Source organism: Hyla sarda, chromosome 10, assembly GCF_029499605.1.
Source record: "Hyla sarda isolate aHylSar1 chromosome 10, aHylSar1.hap1, whole genome shotgun sequence".
Taxonomy (NCBI): domain Eukaryota; kingdom Metazoa; phylum Chordata; class Amphibia; order Anura; family Hylidae; genus Hyla; species Hyla sarda.
In genome coordinates, this window is record NC_079198.1 from 134050170 (window position 1) to 134073771 (window position 23602).

A 23602-nucleotide genomic window follows, 5' to 3' on the forward strand; every position below is an offset into this window, starting at 1 on the left:
TGGAGTATCGTGACGTCATGAGCCGTGACACGAAACTCTGGCCCCTGTATCGCGAGTCATCAGACACAGAGCATTCTTAGCTCCATGAGGCTGATGACAAGTGGGTGCTGCAGGAGAGATGGCAGGGGTCAACAGTGACGGGACCCCCCGCGATCAGACATCTTGTCCTTTGGATAGGGGAGAAGATGACTCGGTCCATAGTACCCCTTTGAAAGCTCTTAAGTATAACAACAGGTCCGAAGCACTATTTACCTAAATGGCACAACAATTATTATTGCTATTTTGCTAATAGCAGGGGCTTCTAGATAGGGTCTCCTCAGCTGTGTATGCATGCCAAATAGGGATATACTGCACCAGACCATACACCATAGTATGTTACTTTTAAACAGTATAGTATCAAGTCAAAACTGCTCTCAGTTAGATTTTTTTTCGATTTTTAAACCTTCCCTCTACCTTCTTTGTGACCTGGGGATAAAGGGGTATTCCGGCCATAGACATATAATCCCCTATCCAAAGGATGCTGCTCCAGTCTCGGAAACCTCTGTGTTTCCGGGACTGGGGACGTGACGTCATGCCATGCCCCCTTAATGAGGTCACACCACGCCCTCTCCATTCAAGTCTATGGGAGGGGGCGTGACCACTCCTGGGTCAATATTTCCCTGCTCCCCCTGATCCCTCACTGGCTTCCTGCTCTAGAAAGGATGAGTGATCACACAACATACTGCAGCCAATCACTGGCCAAAGTGTTGACCTCAACTACAGCCAAGACTGTCTGCATCGGTTGGTTATTGTGTTAGACAAGACATTGCTGAAGCAGGAAGTACAGAGACATAAGTAAGGCGAATATTATCCCTTTGGTTATTTCACACCTTTGTAGGGCTAAGTTCACACGCCCATTGGTCTCCGACCTGTTCAGTGTCCATTTGGCTTTTTTTTTGTGCTGAACAGACCCAGAACGAGTTGAAGCACAACTGACACTCCCCAGTCCTGACGGATCCAATTGACTTGAATGGGGTCCATTGGTTGTCTGGTATATGCTGGAGTTGTAATTTTTTTTTTTTTGCTCAAATACCGTCCTTCCCATGGACTGACCGATAGAGCTTCCTTTACCGGAGCACAATGGCCATGTGAACGAGCCTTAAAAAAATTTTTTTTAATGGGGTTGGGCAATCCCTCTAATATCACTTTATGTTGAAAAAAAAATATCATGTTCCTGTGTCTTAGATAAGTCATTGGTTTGTTGTTCACATCAATGAACGTAGACAGTTAGTACATATAGCAAAATTAGCAGACATGTAACAGACATGCAGATGGCTTGCTTTGAAACAGAAGACAACACAAAGTAACCATCAGATTTAACAACCTACATTATATCCTTTTTTTTTATTTTAAACATTGAAACGGCAATGAAACATAACAATTAAAAAATATCTTAAATCGGAAACGTAAGCCGCTGCCAATTTATAAGCGTTAGCGCTGACGACTGAAAATAAAATTCAGTTATTCAGATTTTTGTTTTTACTATTTTTCTATTAATGAATCACTGATGCATAACATAAGAGTGTTATCTAAATATGAGAACTGTCGCCAGTGGTATTAATTTTGAAATAATTTCTTATTTTTTTTTTTTCAAAGTAATTTTTTTTTTTTTTGAAATAATTTCAAAAGTTTTTTATTTTTTATAATTTTGAATGTGCGGACATATGTACATGTGTCATGTATTACAGCTCTTAATATGGAATTTCAAAGCGCCAGTGAATTTACATTACAATAAATAAATTTTTTTTTCTTCCAGTGCATTGTGAGTAGAAAGCTACTATAAGTGCAAGTATACTGTACCTACCTGGTTTTTAGCCTGCCTGTACAGAGATTCTTTAAATGCCTCAGAGTCTAAGGTGGAATTAAACACATCTTTTACTTCAAATGCTTCCTCTGCTGTTTTGCGAAGGTCCAGCCCCTTCCCAAAATTCGGAATCTGCTCCACATCTAACAGACGGGCATCTTCCTCCTCAATACACCTGTACCAATGACCAGGGGAGGGGAAGGGGATGACCCTTCATTAGCTTGTCTGGCCTTTATTCAGGCTAGCCAATGTTGCACGTTTGCTTATATATCTTGGTGTTAAGCATGCACATTTAATGGTGGTCACAGACACAAGCCACATGCATGGCGGACAGGCAAGGAGACTACAGAAAGCTTCTAGATGGATTAGGACAGACACACACCACACAGGAGATCTTCTTCTCACACAATGATGGAAGTTCTACAGTGAGTGATAGACAATGAAGACAACATGTACAGTAAGTTGTTCAGCTCGGTAAAGTTTCTTAATAAGTTATGATTTAGTAGAAAAGGCACAATGAAAGTCTTGTCCACAAGGGCTACAAAAAGTTTCCACCACCTGTTGATCACTTCTGAAGACTACAACATTGGTAGGTCAAAGATCAGTGATCTGTTGATTTATTGGTTCAATGCCTTGCCATAGGACTGTGATTACTTAAAAAAAAACTTTATTTATAGTCAAAGTAGAAAAAATTCAGAATATTTCAGTAGACCAGTCATTTTGACGAACATAACCAGACACAGGAGAACAGGTCGGCATGGGTTCAGACAACAAGTCAAAATATTAATTTAAGACTAGCCAAGTTAAAAATGACCTATGATCAGCTGGGCCCCCGGTGCATCAAGATGGGGTTTTGTGCCCAAAAAAAAAATTCTTGTCAAACGTACGAGTTGACTTTTCTCATATTAAACCCAACCCACATCCATATAAGTTTAATTCTATCTATCCACACATCCAACCATCATTACCAATCTTGCTATGAGAACAGGGGGCTTAGTAGTTTTTTAAATGATTTTGTGCTAAAAATAATTTTAATTTATAAATATTAACTATGACATCTTTTATAGTCTTTATCATTTGCCTTCCATTAGTATCAGGGGGACAGTAATGACAGTGAAACATGAAAATGGATCATGGACGTTAAAGCGTGGCGTCAGGAGACACATGAAGGGGACTGACCTTCTGGTGTGATCAAAGCTCATAGAGAGTGATGTGGGTTCTTCATCTTCCTCATCCTCTTCATACGCTTCCTGGGTCTCCATCGTAGGAGAAACAGTCTCGTCTTGCGATTTTCCCGTCAAACTTCCATCTTCATAGTCTTCTTCTAGATCGTCATCTTCATCGTCATCTACATCTTCTGGTTTTTGGTTGCCTAGACTGCAACCTCTTGAACTGCTATCGATATCCTGAATTTCTGTTCTGAAATACCAAAAAATTTAGATATTACAAAGATAGCATTTCAACTATTTTCTTTGAATTATTGAAGGTGCGCTACATTGACGACATGCTAACCAGTTTTTGTCTCTGTTAATTGTTGTTGTTTGTTTTTCATGGGTTTTGCATTAAAGGGGTATTCCAGTATATATATATTTTTTTTAAACTATTGTACCACGGCTGAAAAGTTATGTAGTTATTACATTTACACGTTTAACCTCCAAGAATGGATCGGTCACTTTTTTCTATTTCATGGTGTGCCCCCCCCCCCCCCAGGTGCAGAATTCCTCTTCAGTATAGATGACTGTTGTCTCAAGCCTTTCCCGGGATCCTGTTTGGCACGAGACAACAGCTGATCAAACGGAGCTTGGCTTCTTGTCTTCCCTGACAAGCCAGTCTCCTTATGACATCTTTATTCCATACAAACATCCCTCCACCCCTGCATCATGTCATCTCAGCAGTCTTTCTGGACATATTGAATGCAAGTATGATGGGACGTCCGTATGGGCCACACACGTCATCAGTGGGCTGGCTTGTCAGGGAAGACAAGATGAAGACAAGCCCCCTGTGAACAACTGTTGTCTCGAGCCAAACATGATCCTGGGAAAGGCTTGAGACAGCTGTCATCTATACTGAAGAGAAATGCTGAACCAAGGGGAGCAAAGAAATAAAAAAAAGTGAATGATCCATCCCTGGAAGATTAAACATGTAAACATAATAACTACATAACTTTGCAGCAAAGAAACAATAGTTAGAAGTTAAAAAGAACCTGGAATACCCCTTTAAGCATAACTGTTTTTGGACCTCAGACATGTTACCTTCTATGGGAAGGCTGGAGATACTGGAGTACACTGCTCGTGTATCTCTGGTGCCCTGTGCCGAATCATCGCTCCATGCACAGGACCTTAGACCCTGTTCTGGAGATTGCAGAGGGTCTTATTGGTACTGGAGTACGCCATTTAACTCTTTTCTTGAATTAAAGATGGCGTATTTAGACCTGCAGCTTCTATGTTTTTGTCTTTTTCATTCTTTTTTAAGTGTAAAAAAAAAAAACTCTTCAATCCTTTTCCATCCTGTTTTCTCAACAGGTCTCATTTGGGGCCCTGGATCCTGTAACTTAATCTAAACACATAGATGGCATGTTTGTTTTAGCCTGTTAGGCTGGGTTATTCTTTATGATAAATGCCCACTATATTCGATTCTCTCTCTCTCGGGAATCACTATGCCAGCCTGACATGTATTCCTTTTTGTCTATCTTTATCCCACAGCAGGAAAAGGCTGAATGATCTCCAGTTCCCTTCAGGAAATGCCACAACAAGTTTATTTCTTAAGTATGCGACATAATGCTTTCACACCCTCTTCCCCAAGACACAAAACTCCATAAACTGGTGATTAATGGGGGCGACATAAGAAACACAAGACCCGGCATATTGTGAAATATCAGGGCCATTTTAGATAAGACTGTAGGCCTGTGAATTTATGGCCCAGTTGAGAAACAGTGTAATGTTGTTAAGTATGGGTGATGGGGGTGTCCAAAATTTGTTCTATGTTCATTTTCAAGTCTTTTCCTTTTTTTTATTTTTATATTAGTTACATTCAGGCTTTCATCTATAAAACATCACAGACAAATAAAAATATCTTATTAAAAATTGCTTCTTTACATTGCAAAGAAGTTGCCAAGAAGGTTTTACAAAGTAAATCGGTCGTCAACATAAAACTGTAAAAGGGGCTTTACTTAAAGGGAAACCAAATGATTAAATACATATATATATATATATATATATATATATGTGTGTGTGTGTGTGTATTATAATAATAATAGTAATTATTATTTATTTCTTAATTACTATCATGTTTCTTTACAATGTACCTAAAGTAGTTTTTAAACCAGGGTGCCTCCAGATGTTGCAAAACTACAACTCCCAGCGTATCCATCATGCCTTAGTGGCCATTAAGTCAACTGCTGATAAGAACAGATGCTAAACATCTTATCCAAAAGACAAAAGCAAATGATATGGTCGTAACAATTTTGTTTCAATGTCCTTACCCAAAGGGAACATGAAGGCTTCCTAAATTCTATGATGGGTTTGACCAGGGGTCAAGTCCTGAAAAAAAAATGAGGGAACTCATCCAAGATTTCCACTCAAGGGCTGATCCTGCTAATGGAAAAAGTGTTCCTGCTGTGAAAAAGTGCAGGAACTCAGTTCCCATGCATTCCTGCAGGACTTGAGCCCTGGGTTTGACTGAGTAATATGTCTCCCAGGAGAGAACATCAAATGGTGTAGGGAGTCTTAGACCATGCAATGCTCCCTGGGATACAGTATCCAAAGTAGGTCTTCTCCAGAAGGTAAAGGCTTGGCTCTCTAGTGTCCATTCTGAAGGCAACTGGTTATACCAAGTTGAGATGACTCCACCTCTTAAAGGGGTACTCTGCTGAAAACATCTTATCCCCTATCCAAAGGATAGAAGATAAGATGTTAGATCACGGGAGTCCCACTGCTGGGGACTCCCCCGATCTCCGCTGCGGCACCCCTGTGATTCGGTGCACATAGCGTACTCTGCTCCGTGCCCGATAAATGGTGATGCCATCCACAACGCGCCCTCCATTCACGTCTATGGGAGGAGGTGTGATGGCTTTATACTAGCCGTCACACCCCCTCCCATAGACATGAATGGAGCGGCTGTGGCATAACGCCCTTTAAGTAGTTTTGGCAATCAGCAGTCAATTTGATTCAGATTTGATGGCAGATGTGGATTTGGCCCCCCACTTGCTGGGCTGAGTCTTGCTCTACACCAGGCATAGGTAACCTTCGGCACTGCAGATGTTTTGGACTACATCTCCCATGATGCTCTTACAGCCAAAGCATCATGGGAGATGTAGTCCAAAATATCTGCAGTGCCGAAGGTTGCCTATGCCTGCTCTACACACTCAGACCAGTGAAGGTCAACTAATCAGTGTAGATGAGCAGGGTCTCTTCTCTTTGATAGGAATCCCTGCTCCTGTACTGGTCTCACCAAAAGCAAATCCCCCCAAAAAAATTGGATTCCAATTTGTTGGGAAAAATTCAAAATTAATATTTATTCATTTCAAAATCGATTGGCTCCCCTTTAATCCTCGCTTGGCAAGATTTCCAAAAAAACTGATGTTTTATATATATATATATATATATATATATATATATATATATATATATATATATATATATATATGATGTACAAAAAAAAAAAAAAAGAAAAAACTTTAAACATTTTTTTTGTTAAAATTGCTAATGAGTTCATTCAATGACAATGTAGCTTGAGGCCTCCCGGCTGCAAATGGTTAAAATTCCCATCTGCTATGTTGAATAAACAATGCGAGCTCGGGAGAGAAAAAAAAAAAAAAATTGGTTGGCGATTACATGGCTGTAGCTGTCAGCATCTCCGAACGCCATTTATCACCCGCCCAGACAGACAGAAAACAAACCTCATTTTGATAGGCTCTATTCTCAGCTCTCCTGGCGACATTTGCAGCCTGTGTGGGAATCTGAAATGAACTACACCCTGTTTGTTTAAACAAGACGCTAATGAGATTCATTGGGGAATAACCTGTGAAATGCGACACAGATGCTTCATTACGCCTTTTGTTCATTAGGCAAATGAATTCTCCTGAATTATTTTGACATTAGTTGACGTTGTTTTTTTAATATTCCAATTTTCGACGCACTGTGGAGCGTGTTCTGAGCGGAAACGTAAAGAATGAGAACTGCGAAAGGATCCGTAGTGGGAGCCACTAAGTCTCTCAGAAAAGGATTCTCTTCTTTCTATTAATTCCTGCCACCGGGGGCGCTGTTTAACTAAAGTTTAAAGGGGTATTCCGGCTTTATACATCTTATAAGATGTATGATCACAGGGGTCCCGCTGCTGGGGACCCCTGCGATCTCGGTGCAGCCTCCAGCCTTCTGTGCCGGGCACTGCCTCCGAGACTGGGACGTGACATCACGGCCATGCCCCCTAGTGATGTCATGCCCCGCCCCTCTATTCATGTCTTTGGGAGGGGGCGTGACGGCCGTCACGCCCCCTCCCATAGACATGAATAGAGGGGAGGGGCATGAGGTCACTAGGAGGCGTTGCTGTGACTAGGCATAACCACAGTGTTATCATTTGTTTGGATTGTTCCTTTAAAAACTGTACCCCCGCTAACTAGAGATGAGCGAACTTACAGTAAATTCGATTCATCACGAACTTCTCGGCTCGGCAGTTGATGCCTTGTCCTGCATAAATTAGTTCAGCTTTCAGGTGCTCCCGTGGGCTGGAAAAGCTGGATACAGTCCTAGAAGACTCTTTCCTAGGACTGTATCCACCTTTTCCAGCCCACCGGAGCCCCTGAAAGCTGAACTCATTTATGCAGGATAAGTCATCAACTGCCGAGTCGAGAAGTTCGTGACGAATCGAATTTACTAAAATTTCGCTCATCTCTACCCCTAACCACCGCAAACTGTGTTGTAAATTGATTATTTAGCAAAATCAATATAATAATAATAATAATTATTATTATTATTATTATTATTATTGTTATTATTATTATTCATATTATAATAATATTAATAATAATAATAATAATAATAATAATAATAATAGGAACTGGAGGACCCCTCCATCCTCAAGGCCGACTTCTGGCACACACTTTGGCGCTTACTGTGCTTATTGTTTTCAGTATGAATAAGCGCCACAGTTCACACTGGGAATAGCTTTATGTGTTTATTTATTTATTTATTTATTTATTTATTGTTTATTTTTTATTTTTTTGTCTATATACCCCAAATATACCCCAATAAACGATTCACAGAATAAGCGATCACTTATTCCTCGGGTAACGCTCATGGGAGATGCTGATGCCTATGGGGTCATCGGAGTCTATTAAATGGCAGAAATAAGGGGCTACCCTCGGAATGTACCCCACAGCGTATTTTTCTCCTCGGGACATCTGATCACTTCATTGTTTTTTTTGTTTTGTTTTTGTTTTTTTATCGTAATAATTCATTGTATTATGATATAAAAAAATAAATAAAAAAAACTTACAGAAACTCAACAAAAATAAACATTTTTCAATTTACATAATGAAGCTAAAATGTCCAGTAATAAACCCGAACACTAATAAGTTATTGCTAACGTCTTAGAACTCTGTAAGCCAAGGTCCTATATAACAGGACAATGTAGCCGCTATATTATCTAAAAAAAAAATCTAATCGGCTTTTTAACCTAAGAGCCTGAGAAACCAACTCAACAAAAACAGTGTTAACATTGTGTTGAAAGCTTCCTATACCGTCCAGCTTCTAGACAAATAACTGCAGGCTGCAGGCCCCAACCGGGGACGGGGGTGATCTGAAGAGCGGTCACACTGCTGGTGAAGGCTCGTGATTGAGCGATGAAGAATGGGACCTCTTGTCCCGGGAGATAATTGATGCAGTGTCCTTCATTAATACACCCGCCACTTAATTTCGCTCTCATAATGGACTGACTAACGCCCCCCCCCCCCCCCCCCCGCTCCATCCTTCACACTCCGTAAATCTCCCAGACTTTGGAGATTAATGCTGAATGTGTGGTTTATAGGGAGGATTTTTCAGGAATCTTTGGTTCTTATGGTTCTACAGGAATCGAACTGAAGTCATGGGGTTGGCTCTACAGTAATTACAGTGATCCCTCAACATACGATGGTAATTCGTTCCAAATGGACCACCATTACTTGAATCCATCGTATGTTGAGGGATCTGTGCAATAATAATATAGAAAGTTATACTCGCTTGTCCCACCCCCGCTACGGACAGTCACCGCTGCCCTAGATCGTCGCTTTCCATCGCCATCATCATGTCACTTCACATGCCGCTCCTATTGGATGACTGGATGGCGTGCGTGGCGATGTGATGACGACGAAGGAGAGTGACAGCCATGCAGCGGAGCCCGAAGAAGACGGTCCGGAACGTCGGGGACAGGTGAGTGACACTCACCGGAGTATACACATTAAACGGCTATCTGACAGCAGCTGAAGCAGTCTGCGCTGATGGATAGCTGTTTATGCGATCGTATGTTGAAATTATTGTATGTCGGAGCCATCGTAGGTCGGGGGATCACTGTATTGAAAGAAGAAAGAAAGGTTAAAGGGGTACTACGCAGATCAGCGTTAGGAACAAAATGTTCCGAACACATAGAGCCGGCGCCAGGGGATCGTGATGTCTTGTCCCCGCCCAATTGTGATGCCACGCCCCAGCCCCCCAATGCAAGTCTATGGGAGGGGGCGTGTCACGCCCCCTCCCATAGACTAGCATTGAGGTGGTGTGGCCGTGACGTCAGGAGCGAGGCGTGGCCGTGACATCACGATCCCCCGATGCCGGCTCTAAGGGTTTGGAACATTTTGTACCTAACGCTGAGCAGCAGAGTACCCTTTTCAGGGAGATAAAGATTGGGCAGTTGGATTTTGACTGCCCAATCCTTTTGTTCTCGGAAAGATGATCTGCCACTAGAGGAGTTTGACAGTGGCTGTGGCTTCGCTACATTGAGAACCTGATCTGACCATGTCTAGTCTGGGGCTACTGGACAAGATGGCTATTGGTTGAACAAGTGTATGGCCAACAGCTACCTAAAATGTACGGCTGGCTTTACAAGAGTAACCATCGCTAATGGGACTGGGTCAAGGAGCATGGAGGTCACAAGCTGCCCAATACTTTTTTGGAAAAAAAAAAGAGAGTAAAATAATGCACAATACTATCCCATGATAAATATTACCACCAAACCTCCTAGGATTCCCACAGTGTGCTGAGCAAATCTACAGTAGAAGAAGAATCCATCACTACGGGTATGCGTTAAAACTTTTACTTTTGTTGTAACGATTCAAACAAATGTACACCCACAGAAAACAGTGTAATATAACCGGACACATTTTTCGGCATCAAGCCTTGATTAGGGTTTGATGCCGAAACCCGTCAGATTATATTAAACTGTATTGCATGGAAGTACATGTGGTTTTAAAGCATTTACTCTTCTACTTTTATTTTTATGCTTTAAAATCACATGTACATCCACGGGGTAAAAAAAAATAAAAATGTATCGTAATCTGACACATTTTTGCATCAAGCCTTATTCTATGATGAAGGTTTGATGCTGAAACACGTCAGATTATTTTACACTGTATTCCATGAATGTGCTTGTGGTTTTATTTATTTTTTTCTAATACACTGATTCCAGAAAGCTAAACAAATTTGTAAATTGCTTCTATTAAAAAATTCTTAATCCTTCCAGTACTTATCAGCTGCTGTATGCTTGACAGGAAGTTGTGTAGTTCTTTCCAGTCTGACCACAGTGCTCTGTGCTGACACCTTTATCCATGTCAGGAACTGTCCAGAGCAGGAGAGGTTAACTATGGGGAATTGTTCCTGCTCTTGACAGTTCCTGACATGGACAGAGGTGGTAGCAGAGAGCACTGTGATCAGACAGAAAAGAACTACACAACTTCCTGTCGAGCATACAGCAGCTGATAAGTACTGGAAGGATTAAGATTTTTAAATAAAAGTAATTTACAAATCTGTTTGACTTTTTGGCACCAGTTGATTTAAAAAAATGTGTTTTCCACCGGAGTTCCCTTTTAAAGCGTTAAAACTACAATTTGTATTGTAACGGTTTTAAAGCACATGTACATCCACGGGGAAAGAAGTTTCTCCGGAGTACCCCTTTAAGTGTCCAAAGTAAAAGAAACAGTTGGTGTATCATAAAATAACCCTGGGCCAGATGACAAGATTGACTCCGCTACAACTAGACTAAACAGGCAAGTATTAAGATGCAGAAAAGACAACAATCTTGACCCTTCAAATTAGAAGATCACAATGTTTCCATGAATAACAATCATTTTTTGGGACGGTCCAAATCCCATGATGTGATTTATAGGCTGCACCTGGCGGGTCGCTTCTCTTCCAAATTTCATCCTAAGGAAAGCTTACGCAGAACTAGCGAGATTCTTCAGCGCAGCTGGCTGACAACAGCACGGTCGGCTCTTACTGAACTTATCACATTTTATAAGCAATCTGCCCGATTAAACGTAAATCCACCCCCCCCCAAGTGACATAATACAATTTGTCTTTATTTAAAGGGGTTCTCCGGTGAAAAACTTTTTTTTTTTTTTTTTTTTATCAACTGGTGCCAGAAAGTTAAACAGATTTGTAAATTACCTCTATTAAAAAATCTTAATCCTTCCTGTACTTATTAGCTGCTGAATACTACAGTGGAAATTCTTTTCCGTTTGAAACACAGAACTGTCTGTTGAATCACGAGCACAGTGCTCTCTGCTGACATCTCTGTCCATTTTAGGAACTGTCCAGGGTAAAAGGAAATCCCCATAGCAAACATATGCTGTTCTGGACAGTTCCTAAAATGGACAGAGATGTCAGCAGAGAGCACTGTGCTCGTGATTCAACAGACAGTTCTGTGTTTCAAAAAGAAAAGAATTTCCGCTGTAGTATTCAGCAGCTAATAAGTACAGGAAGGATTAAGATTTTTTAATAGAAGTAATTTACAAATCTGTTTAACTTTCTGGCACCAGTTGTTTTAAAAAAAAAGTTTTTCACCGGAGTACCCCTTTAACAGTGTCTCATTTATTCACAGTTGCCAGAGAGAAAATGAAGTAATAATGAAGGGACCAAAGCCGAGTCTCGAAAAACACATTTAAAGGGGTACTCCGGTGAAAAGCAATTTTTTCATATCAACTAGCTCCAGAAAGTTAAAAAGATTTGTAAATTACTTCTATTTAAAAAAATCTTAATCCTTCCAGTACTTATCAGCTGCTAAAGTTGAGTTGTACTTTTCTGTCTGACCACAGTGCTCTCTGATGTCTCCGGAACGGTCCAGAGCAGGAGAGGATTGCTATGGGGATTTGCTCCTACTCTGGACAGTTCCTGAGACAGACAGAGGTGTCAGCACAGAGCACTGGGGTCAGACTGAAAAGAACAACACAACTTCAGCAGCTGATAAGTACTGGTAGGATTAAGATTTTTTTTTATAGAAGTAATTTTCAAATCTGTTTAACTTTCCGGAACCAGTAGATACGAAAAAAAAAAAAAAAATTGTTTTTCTTAGCAAAAGAGAAATAATAATAATGATAATAATAATAACAATAATAATAATAATAATAAAAACATTTTATTTTTATTTTTTTTTTACCTTTTTTCTCCTAGACTCGAAGTTTGATTTAACTCGCTATTTGCAATAAAGTTTCGAATTTCTGAGAAATAGGAATCTTCTTTCTCATCTAAAAGTGCATGGTTTTCGGATTCGGAATTGGGGGAGGAGACGCTAGTTCCGTGGTGGTTTCCGATTACTCCTGAGTGCTGACTCACTGGACGAAAAAGAAATAAAAAAAGAATTTGAGAATTGTTAACGCGACCGAACATAAGAACAAAAAAAAAAATAATAATAATAATAATTTTATTACTAGATTTTTTCCAGTCATGGGTCAGAAGGTATCGGTGTTTCCCAACCAGCGTGCCTTCAGCTGTTTCAAAACTACAACTCCCAGCATGCCCGGACAGCCAAAGGCTGTCCGGGCATGCTGGGAATTGTAGTTTTGCAACAGCTGGAAGCACCCTGGTTAGGAAACACTGTCCTATGTTTACCCCAGGGAAGAATGGTGAGGACTAGAGATTAGCGAACTTACAGTAAATACGATTCGTCACAAACTTCTCGGCTAGGCAGTTGATGACTTATCCTGCATAAATTAGTTCAGCTTTCCAGTGCTCCAGTGGGCTGGAAAAGGTGGATACAGTCCTAGGAAAGAGTCTCCTAGGACTGTATCCAGCTTTTCCAACCCACGGGAGCACCTGAAAGCTGAACTAATTTATGTAGGATAAGTTATCAACTGCCGAGCCGAGAAGTCTGTGACGAATCGAATTTCCTGTAAGTTCGCTCATCTCTAGTGAGGACCACAACTTCACACATGTTGGGCCTCCTAACTCAGGCTGGGTTCACATCGCGTTTTTCAAGTACGTTTCCCGTATACGTTTTTATTATTGAAAATGTATGGAACCGTATTGAAAACCGTTCACATAGACAAATAATGGAAAACCGTACGCAACCGGATGTATCCGGTTGCGTAAGATTTGCTTGCAATACATCTTTTCCCCGTACTCCAAACCGTGGTTGACCACGGTTTTGTCTCCGGTTTAAAAACCGTACTGCAACCGCATACGTTTCTTTTTAACATGGACGTCAATGGGAAACGCACCAGTATACGGTTCCATGCGGGAAAACCATATAAGGTTTTAACTTTGCACATGCGCATTTGCATCCTAAAGTTAACATTTTTAAAAAGTTGTTTATTTTAAATAAAATTTTCAAAAACATGTTTTTTTTTTTTTTAGTAAAAACGGACCGAAACCGTATGCAATTTTAAAAACAGTATACGGCTTAAAAACGCATGCGGTTTACTTTTTCCCATACTGTTCCATCCGTTTTTTTTTTCTATACAGTTTTCTTTAGAAAAACTGATTGAAAACAGTATGGCAAAAACGTGATGTGAACCCAGCTTCACTCTCAACAAGTGATGTTGGGGAGAGAAGGATTGAGCATGTTGGATTGCAAGTGCCTGATCTTTTTGTTCTCAAAGTGGTACACTGTCAGGCAGTGGCTTTCCCCTCCTGTCTCGATTCAAAACATGTGAATGCTTTGCCGAGCCGAACATTCATATTCATAGAGGGATTAGAAGAGACAGCTATTTCTAGTCCTTATCAGCTGATGTATGTCATGGTGGAGGTCATGTAGTCTTTCCAGTCAGACATGGTGCTCTCTGCTACCACCTCTGTCCATGTTAGGGACTGTCAAGAACAGTAGAGGTTCGACATGGGGATTTGCTCTGGACAGTTCCTGACATGGACAGAGGTGGCAGCAGAGAGCACTGTGGTCAGACTGGAAAGACTACATGACTTCCTCCAGGACATACAGCAGCTGATAAGTACTGGAATGCTTGAGATTTTTAGATAGAAGTAATTTACATCTTTTTATAAATTGTAAACTATTTTTTTCCCCCTCTGGAGTAAAATATAAAAACCAGTTGATATAAAATGTCCCTGGGCCAGATGACAAGCTCGACTCGACTAAACAGACAAGTATTAACACAGAAAAAACAACTGTCTTAAAGGGGTTATCCAGGGAATTTTTTTTTATATACATCAACTGGCTCCAGAAAGTTAAACAGATTTGTAAATTACTTCTATTAAAAAAATCTTCATCCTTTCAGTACTTATGAGCTTCTCAAGTTAAGGTTGTTCTTTTCTGTCTAAGTGCTCTCTGATGACACCTGTCTCGGGAAACGCCCAGTTTAGAAGCAAATCCCCATAGCAAAGCTCTTCTAAACTGGGTGGTTCCCAAGACAGGTGTCATCAGAGAGCACTTAGACAGAAAAGAACAACCTTAACTTCAGAAGCTCATAAGTACTGAATGGATTAAGATTTTTTTTTTATAGAAGTAATTTACAAATCTGTTTAACTTTCTGGAGCCAGTTGATATATAAAATTTTTTTTTTTCCTGGATAACACCTTTAACCCTTCAGTATAGAAAAGTCTGACGGCTGGGACCAACCAAAATCTCCTGTATTGGGCCCTGTCTACTTACCCTTCCTTGGGGCGCTCCGGCCCCCACCTTCCTGAACGAGTGCAGGTGACAACCTGCTTGGCCAATCACCGGCCGCAGAGATGTACCGCCTCAGCCGGTGACTGGTGGAATAGCCGTCACTTACGCTCGTCCAGAAAAATGGGAGCCAAAGCACCCCAAGGATGGGTAACTAGTACAGTAGGTCCCATTGCTTGGACCCCGCAATCAGACACTTATCTCTTACCATGTTTATAGGGTATAAGTGTCTGATATATTTAGGTCCCCGGACTACCCCCTTTATAGGGGTACTACAGTGGAAAACTTTTATTTTTTTTAAATCAACTGGTGCCAGAAAGTTAAATAGATTTGTAAATTACTTCTGTAAATTACTTCCAGTACTTATTAGCTGCTGAATACTACAGAGGAAATTTTTTTCTTTTTGGAACACAGAGCTCTCTGCTGACATCACGAGCACAGTGCTCTCTGCTGACACCTCTGTCCATTTTAGGAACTGTCCAGAGTAGGAGAAAATCCCCATAGAAAACATATGCTGCTCTGGACAGTTCCTAACATGGACAGAGATGTCAGCAGAGAGCACTGTGGTCATGATGTCAGCAGAGAGCTCTGTGTTCCAAAAAGAAAATAATTTCCTCTGTAGTATTCAGCCGCTAATAAATACTGGAAGGATTAAGATTTTTTAATAGAAGTAATTTACAAATCTGTTTAACTTTCTGGAGCCAGTTGATTAAAAAAATAAATAAAATAAAACCTTTAAACTTACTTAGGGTCAGTTAGAAGAGCAAAGTTTCCCCCCAACAGCGATCACAACCTAACCTTCTTCCGTCGTCACTGTACCATCAGCGCTTTGTGCACATCGCCCATTACAACCACTTACCTGGAACGTTCTCGTGTTCATGTTTCTTTAGGTGCCGATCCAAGTTCGTCTGCTGGCCGAAACACCTATTACACAAGTGGCATTTGAAAGGCTTCTCTTTGTTGTGTATGTTCCGTACGTGCCGCTGGAGATTGGAGGAAATGCTAAAAGACCGGTCACAATATTTACATCTGTTAAAAAAATAAATAAATAAATAAAAATATATGAGAAAAAGCAAAAACTAGAACAAGAAAAAAAAATTCAGGAAACACAAAACAAGAAAAACAAATCAGGAAATGCAAAACAAGAAAGAGAATTGGAAAGGAAATGTTTTTATCTATTTATTTGTTTATTTATTAAATTTATTTTTACTAATTGTGTTAATCCAGTTATAATTTATGTACAGTGACACATGACCCTGACAGATGTTCCCTTTGATTTTCCAGCTTACACAGGTATATATATATATATATATATATATATATATATATATATATATATATATATATATTTTTTTTTTTTTTTTAAATCAACTGGCTCCAGAAAGTTAAATAGATTTGTAAATTACTTCTATTAAAAAATCTTAATTCTTCCAGTAATTATCAGCTTCTGAAGTTGAGTTGTTCTTTTCTGTCTGGCAACAGTGCTCTCTGCTGACATCTCTGCTTGTCTCGGGAACTTCACAGAGTAGAAGAGATTTGCTATGGGGATTTGCTTCTACTCTGGACAGCTCCCGAGACAGTTGTCATCAGAGAGTTGTCATCAGCAGCTCATAAGTACTGAAAGGATTAAGATTTTTTTAATAGAAGTGATTTACAAATCTGTTTAACTTTCTAGAGCCAGTTGATATATATATAAAAAAGATTTTTTTCTGGATAACCCCTTTAACCCTGTCAATTCTGTAACTAGTTAATGTAAATTGGAGCTAAGAAAACTACGGAGCCCCTGATGCCTTTCAGTTTGGAGATGACTTGGAGCCGCAGACCCAACGGACAACATGAGAAAATAGTGTGAATTCACCCTATAAGGAACATGCACAATGTCCAATACGTCCGATGTAAAGTAACACGGAGGGCAACTTCCAGAATGTTGCACCATAACCTATACCAGTGTTTCCCAACCAGAGCGCCTCCAGCTGTTGCAAAACTACAACTCCCAGCATGTCCGGCCATGCTGAGAGTTGTAGTTTTGCCATAGCTGGAGTCATACTGGTTTATATATTGTCAATGGAGAATTTTACCTTTCAAATGGTACTCGAAGCTATAGAGAGGCGATTTATCTGGTTGTCCTATGGCAGCAGAAATGTAACTTTCATGTGCCGCCTAACTACTTCCAAAAATTTACATTTCTGGAATTAGTTTCCTGTGGTTTGGCCATGTATATCAGATTATCAGCTGATGTATAATGATATTTCCTAAATCTACAGATAATTATGCCACGTTGCCCACAGCTTGGCCTCTTTATGCCCCATTTAAAGGGGTACTCCGCCCCAATACATCTTATGTCCTATCCAAAGACCCTGGGATCTCGGCTGCAACTCCCACCTGCAACAACCACCTGTAATGGCTTCCGGCTCTCATCCGAACGCCTCACGACCATGGTGACGGAAGATCGCGACATCACGACTCCGCCTCCATGTGACGTCACACCCCGTCCCCTCAATGCAAGTCTATGGGAGGGGGCGTGACGGCTGTCACGCCCCCTCCCATAGACTTGCATTGGGGGGGTGGAGCGTGGCGTCACCCGGGGGCGGAGTCGTCACATCACGATCTTCCGTCACCGTGGTCGGGAGCCGAAGCCTCCAGCGTTTCCGGAAGCCGCTACAGGTGGGTGCTGCAGCCGAGATCCCGGGGGTCCCCAACGGCGGGACTCCCGCGATCTGACATCTTATCCCCTATCCTTTGGATAGGGGATAAGATGTATAGGGGCGGAGTACCCCTTTAAATGCACCATGTGACCTGGGGCTCCGTCCTGACGCGGGTCGCCAGAAGTGGCTCACGCTGAGAAGTGAACCCTACATCTGCGGCTCCCTTGTCTCCTCCAATAAGGAAAAATAGCGAAAAAGTGAAAAGAAATAAAACGAACCTCCAGACTGTAACATAAATAGAATGTAAGCGCAATCACAAATTAAAACATTTTTGGCAGGTAAAACCGGCAAAAATCTGATGTTTTCTTAAATGAAGTAGGGAGGGCAGCTCCCCGCCACCTCACACTTAGATGGCACTTTATTCCAGCACATAAAATGAGGAGGATAATGATTAATTCCCATCCATTTACTTAAGTCATTCAGCTCGTGTCTTACCATCCACCGCTCTGTTTGCTTAAACGATGAGGAAGGCGGTAAGTGTTTTAGAAAGCTGACGGGTGTTGGTTTACGGCGCAGATTAAAACCATGTTTAAGACAAATTAATCCAGGCCGGTTCTGATACTTTATCTTTGCTACTTAACTCGGAGACAGCTGGAGGTGCCAACGCGCCACCTAATAAACTGACGCCCTGCCCCCCCCCCCCCAATAAAAAAAGACACAATAACCTCCTTGACCATATAGATGTCTACTAATATTTTACTCATTGCGTTGCAAGATGGGGGGTCGTACACGGACTGAAGTGTTGTAGTCAACGTGGTGCAAGCTATGTACATAATAATAAGAATTCCGTTTATATAGCGCCAACATATTCTGCAGCGATGTATAAAGCTTGTCATCACTTAAATTGGTCCATGTTCCCCATTAAGGCTCATAGTCTATACTCAAATATTAAAGGGATACTCTGCCCCTTATCAAGATGTCTGATCGCAGAGGTACAGCCGCTGGGCCCCCCACGAGCTCCCTGCTGCACCCAGCGTCCGTTTAGAGCGTTGGTTGCAATGGCAATGCCCCCTCAATGTAAGTCTATGGGAGGGGGCGTGACGGCCATCATGCCCCCTCCCTTAGATTTGCATTGAGGGGCGTGGCTGTGACATCACAAGCCTCCGGCCCCGCATCACCAGTCATCCGGCTGGGAGCGAAGTTCACCCGGTGCAGGAGATGAATGGGGTGCCACAGCCAAAACTCCTTGGAGATGAGGAACCTCGGTCTCCTTCCATAGGTGCCCCAATATCATATTGTTCCATCAAACATGGGGCAAGTAACAGTTACTTTTCCGTAGGTTTGGGCACCAAATGTGGCACTAGGGTGCAAACACTGGCTACTCAGGACAATGGAAGTAATGGGTGATGAGCCCTGGGCAACCGGTCAAGCTGAAACCCTCTAAATCCCGTTCACTGCTATTCATTCATTCTTCACCAAGTTTAGCCCCCGCACAACTTCCTATTAAAACAGACGCCAACATCTTCAGAAGCCAAATTTGGACAAAACTGGATAAATCCAATTTACCCAACATGGAGCAATAAGTGGCCTCTATGATTTATAATATTTCCCATTAGTCACCCGCAGCACATGGCCGTCTTGCCTTTTCTGAACCTTGAGAACTGGCAGAGATGACGGTGAAAATATTGAGGCAAGAAAATCATCGTTATTATTATTATTTTTTTTTTTTTTTTGTAAATTCCTTCCAAGCCGTTTGCAGAATCGGACTTCACGGGATGGAACAGACATTCACAAAACAAACTTCCCAAACTATTAAGCTGACAGTCAGACTTGTCCGAGAGGAAGAGAAATCGATGACAATTAAATTGTTCTATAAACATCGGATCCCTGGGGAACTATTCTAACCACAAGTCTATAGCCGATGTCTTACACCAAATACATAGATTACTATTTTTGTTGGACAAGCCAAGGGAAATACATCAATGCTATTTCTAGGATTACATTGGGCCACTTTCTCTTGGATGTGGATATAAAATACATTTATCAAGGAGGCAGCCATATTGGGGGTTGAATGAGTTCTCATGAGACTTCAGCCAATCAAATATCTGTGAGCTTGTGACATCATTGAGATACATTTATTTTTGTGAAAGAATCTGTGTCCTAAAATGGTCAAGGAGCCTTGTTATCCTGTCATCCCTATTGCTTTAAAGTGTCTATCTGACATTGTGATGATGATTCCACTTTTTTCCCATTAGATTAAATAAGTGTTTGTCACAGTCCCTGTCAAGTGTTTGTTACAGTCAATGTTCAACTATGCTATAAAATCACCCACTGGTTTTATCTAACTTTTTGACATATTTGCCAGTCATTTGTCACAGCTTCACTTCTCGATAAGTTAATGGGTTCTCATGAGCCCTCCATGACCATCACAGTCCCATGAGCTATCTATGATCATCAAAGTCCCATGAGCTATCCATGACCATCAAAGTCCCATGAGCTATCTATGATCATCAAAGTCCAATGAGCTAGCCATGACCATCACAGTCCCATGAGCGAATCTATGACCATCAAAGTCCAATGAGCTATCTATGATCATCAAAGTCCCATGAGCTATCCATGACCATCACAGTCCCATGAGCTATCCATGACCATCACAGTCATATGAGCTTCCCATGACTATCATAGTCCCATGAGCTATCCATGACCATCACATTCCCATGAGCTATCCATGACCATCACAGTCCCATGAGCTATCCATGACCATCGCAGTCCCATGAGCTATCCATGACCATCACAGTCCCATGAGCTATCCATGACCATCACAGTCCCATGAGCTATCCATGACCGTCACAGTCCCATGAGCTATCCATGACCATCACAGTCCCATGAGCTATCCATGACCATCACAGTCCCATGAGCTATCTATGACCATCACAGTCCCATGAGCTATCCATGACCATCACAGTCCCATGAGCTATCCATGACCATCACAGTCCCATGAGCTATCCATGACCGTCACAGTCCCATGAGCTATCCATGACCATCACAGTCCCATGAGCTATCCATGACCATCACAGTCCCATGAGCTATCTATGACCATCACAGTCCCATGAGCTATCCATGACCATCACAGTCCCATGAGCTATCCATGACCATCACAGTCCCATGAGCTATCCATGACCATCACAGTCCCATGAGCTATCCATGACCATCACAGTCCCATGAGCTATCCATGACCATTGCAGTCCCATGAGCTATCCATGACCATTACAGTCCCATTCATTGTTCTGGTAGAGCTGTCAACATTACCTAGGAACTCCAGAGACCTCTTGACTAAACTCTAAGTTTATACGACTTTTGGACACTTCAAAACATTCTAAACACGATCAACTTAATCCAAAAATGTCAAACCATTACTTAACATATCCATACACATAAGGGCAAAATAAGCCAAAGTCACTGATACTGGCAGAGACTGGCTTACTATCATGTGTATTAGGGATGTCTTATGTATAGGGAGCACTAAACCATGCATGTATGGGGAGGATGGGAGAAATACTGTAGCCCTTTTTTTTGCCGAAAGCTACTGAAGATACATGGCCACCTCCAGTGCCTCGTCTTGTGGACCATGGCTGTTAGGTTTTGAGAGAATTTGGAAAGTCATGCTAGAATAGTATAGTGAAAAGTCGCTTTATCCCACCTGTATGGTTGTTCTCCTGTGTGGGTCCTGAGATGTCTTGTTAAGTTTGCAGATCTTGGAAAGATTTTTCCACAGTACCTGATAATAAGACAAAGACAGTCAATGTATATCACCCTGTGACTATAACCACCCATCTTGAAGATCCACATCCAATGGGTGACCAGACTTGGCGGGTCTGTGAAGATCCACAAGATTTTCCAGGTTCTGGCACCAAGTTTCTATAAAGTAACCTTCAGATTGACCATCACAGTCCAGGAAATGAAATGAAACAGGTCAATATCATAGGAGGAGATTGGGCAAAGGGGTATTCCATGAAAAAAAATTCATATCAAGTGGCTCCAGAAAGTTGAACAGATTTGTAAATTACTTCTATTAAAAAAAAAAAAAAAAATCTTAATCCTACCAGTACTTATTAGCTGCTGAAGTTCAGTTGTTCTTTTCGGTCTGACCACAGTGCTCTCTGCTGACACCGCTGTCTGTCTCAGGAACTATCCAGAGTAGCAGAAAATCCCCATAGCAAACCTCTCCTGCTCTGGACCATTCCTGAGACAGACAGAGGTGTCAGTAGAGAGCACTGTAGTTAGACAGAAAAGAACCACTCAACTTCTGCAGCTGATAAGTACTGGAAGGACTAAGATTTTTGAATAGAAGTCATATGAAAATCTGTTTAACTATCTGGCACCAGTTGATATAAAAAAAAAAAAAAACTATTCCACCGGAGTACCCCTTTTTTTTCAAATCAACTGGCTCCAGAAAGTTAAACAGATTTGTATATGACTTCTATTCAAAAATCTTAGTCCTAATCCTTCCAGTACTTATTAGCTGCTGAATACTACAGAGGAAATTCTTTTCTTTTTGGAACACAGTCCTCTCTGTTGACATTACGAGCACAGTGCTCTCTGCTGACATCTCTGTCCATTTTAGGAACTGACCAGAGTGGCAAATGTTTGCTATGGGGATTTTCTCCTACTCTGGACAGTTCTTAAAATGGACAGAGATGTCAGCAGAGAGCACTGTGCTCGTGATGTCAGCAGAGAGCTCTGTGTTCCAAAAAGAAAAGAATTTCCTCTGTAGTATTTAGCAGCTAATAAGTACTGTTTAATCTGTTAAACAGATCTGTTCAACTTTCTGGCACCAGTTGATTTAAAAAAAAATATAATAAATAAAAGTTTTCCACCTGAGTACCCCTTTAAGTCAGTAATAGAATGAGTCAATGACCCTAAAATACTAGATTATAGGACAGTCTTATATTACAGCCATAACCGGTATTACAGGAATATATATATATATATATATATATATATATATATATATATATATATTGTTACGCCGAGCGCTCCGGGTCCCCGCTCCTCCCCGGAGCGCTCGCTTCACTCTCCCCGCGGCAGCGCTCTGGTCACGTCCTCTGACCCGGGGCGCTGCGATTCCGCTGCCAGCCGGGATGCGATTCGCGATGCGGGTAGCGCCCGCTCGCGATGCGCACCCCGGCTCCCCTACCTGACTCGCTCTCCGTCTGTTCTGTCCCGGCGCGCGCGGCCCCGCTCCCTAGGGCGCGCGCGCGCCGGGTCTCTGCGATTTAAAGGGCCACTGCGCCGCTGATTGGCGCAGTGGTTCCAATCAGTGTGTTCACCTGTGCACTTCCCTATATCACCTCACTTCCCCTGCACTCCCTTGCCGGATCTTGTTGCCTTAGTGCCAGTGAAAGCGTTCCTTGTGTGTTCCTTGCCTGTGTTTCCAGACCTTCTGCCGTTGCCCCTGACTACGATCCTTGCTGCCTGCCCCGACCTTCTGCTACGTCCGACCTTGCTTTTGCCTACTCCCTTGTACCGCGCCTATCTTCAGCAGCCAGAGAGGTGAGCCGTTGCTAGTGGATACGACCTGGTCACTACCGCCGCAGCAAGACCATCCCGCTTTGCGGCGGGCTCTGGTGAAAACCAGTAGTGGCTTAGAACCGGTCCACTAGCACGGTCCACGCCAATCCCTCTCTGGCACAGAGGATCCACTACCTGCCAGCCGGCATCGTGACAGTAGATCCGGCCATGGATCCCGCTGAAGTTCCTCTGCCAGTTGTCGCTGACCTCACCACGGTGGTCGCCCAGCAGTCACAACAGATAGCGCAACAAGGCCAACAGCTGTCTCAACTGACCGTTATGCTACAACAGTTACTACCACAGCTTCAGCAGTCATCTCCTCCGCCAGCTCCTGCACCTCCTCCGCAGCGAGTGGCCGCTCCTGGGATACGCTTATCCTTGCCGGATAAATTTGATGGGGACTCTAAGTTTTGCCGTGGCTTTCTTTCCCAATGTTCCCTGCATCTGGAGATGATGTCGGACCTGT

General features: G+C 42.0%; 1 protein-coding gene across 3 annotated transcripts in view; it reads right to left on the reverse strand.

The window, feature by feature from the left end:
- PRDM16 (PR/SET domain 16) overlaps positions 1–23602 on the reverse strand; it is a 678281-nt gene that overhangs the window by 5884 nt on the left and 648795 nt on the right. For all 3 annotated transcript variants that reach the window (XM_056544409.1, XM_056544408.1, XM_056544407.1), the window contains 5 exons: positions 21266–21343; positions 15780–15949; positions 12461–12635; positions 3023–3262; positions 1844–2018 (listed from right to left, as the gene is read on the reverse strand). In XM_056544409.1, the coding sequence (XP_056400384.1) occupies positions 1844–2018; positions 3023–3262; positions 12461–12635; positions 15780–15949; positions 21266–21343 (838 nt within the window). The remainder of the gene's footprint in view (positions 1–1843; positions 2019–3022; positions 3263–12460; positions 12636–15779; positions 15950–21265; positions 21344–23602) is intronic.